General features: G+C 32.0%; 1 protein-coding gene across 1 annotated transcript; it reads left to right on the top strand.

The window, feature by feature from the left end:
- Positions 1-9: 9 nt before the first annotated feature.
- Positions 10-618, top strand: Chro.40399 (hypothetical protein). Its single annotated transcript, XM_659845.1, has 1 exon — positions 10-618. The coding sequence occupies one exon, from the start codon at positions 10-12 to the stop codon at positions 616-618; it is 609 nt and encodes a 202-aa protein (XP_664937.1).
- The last annotated feature ends 536 nt before the right edge of the window (positions 619-1154 follow it).

A 1154-nucleotide genomic window follows, 5' to 3' on the forward strand; every position in this document is an offset into this window, starting at 1 on the left:
ATTTATTGCATGAATGGAAATATTAAAGAGAGATATAGCCCATTTAAAGGTAAAGTAATTGAATTTTTAAATGGAAGAATGATTTTAAATATATCCGATAATATTAACTCAAAATTGGATTTAAACAAAAAATTCTTTGTTAGAAAAGGAGAAGTTATACTTAGAATACTTGAAAACTATTACCCTCCCATATTTGAAAGTAATTTAATTGCAATTCCTTTATTTATGCCTTGTAATGGAAGAGCAGCTTGGGGAAAAGAACATGGAAAAGTATTTGTAAAAGGAGAACAAATTGTTGAGTTTATTTGTATTGAACAAGAGAAAATTATCATAAAACATTTAATTTCACCTTCTAGAGGTTATACAGAATCTCTTCAACAAAACAAATCTGATAATAAGACAACTATCAACTTTTTAGATCAAAGTTTTAATTCATCTATTATTCAAATAGCAGACCCAATTGGTATTATGTGGCTTGAACTGAATGGGATTAATTTAGGTGAGGAAAGATTTCCAAGTTCTTCAAAAGAAATCTTAATAAAGATGCCTTGTAATGGGAGGATCGAATATCCTATTTCAGAAAGTAGTTTTGTACTTAAAAATGAGGTTAGTCATTAAGCCTCCCACTACCATATATACATACACAGAAAAAAATATTTTTTTTTTATATAACCTCAACTTTATCACTTCACCTACACTAATTCCCCCTGTTCTTGTCCCACACACCGCCCCCCCCTTTTTTTTCCTTCCTCTTTTCCTGTTTTTCCCCCCTTTCTCTTTTTTTTTTCCACCCTTTTCTTTTTTTTCTATTCCCACAACTCCTCCCACCCCCTTTATTTCTCATTTCTTTTGTCCCTTATCTTTTCATATCCCTCCCCTCCTCTATTTTCCTTATCCCTTCCTTCTTTTTCTTTTTTTTTATTATCATCAATATCCCTTTACTTTCCCACGTCGATTTACTTTCCCTGCATATAATTTACTCTCTCCCCTCTTCCTTTTCCTTTATTATATTCCACCACTTTTGTTTCTTCATTTCACTATCCTTCTTTTTTCTCACCATTTTTTTTCTCTTACTTTCCATTTTCCCTCAATTTCCCCCTTCCCCCCTTCCCCATTTTTTTATTACCCATAAAACATTACCCATCCCCCTACTT

The sequence above is a fragment of the Cryptosporidium hominis genome (genome assembly GCF_000006425.1).
Source record: "Cryptosporidium hominis TU502 chromosome 4 CHRO014139, whole genome shotgun sequence".
Taxonomy (NCBI): domain Eukaryota; phylum Apicomplexa; class Conoidasida; order Eucoccidiorida; family Cryptosporidiidae; genus Cryptosporidium; species Cryptosporidium hominis.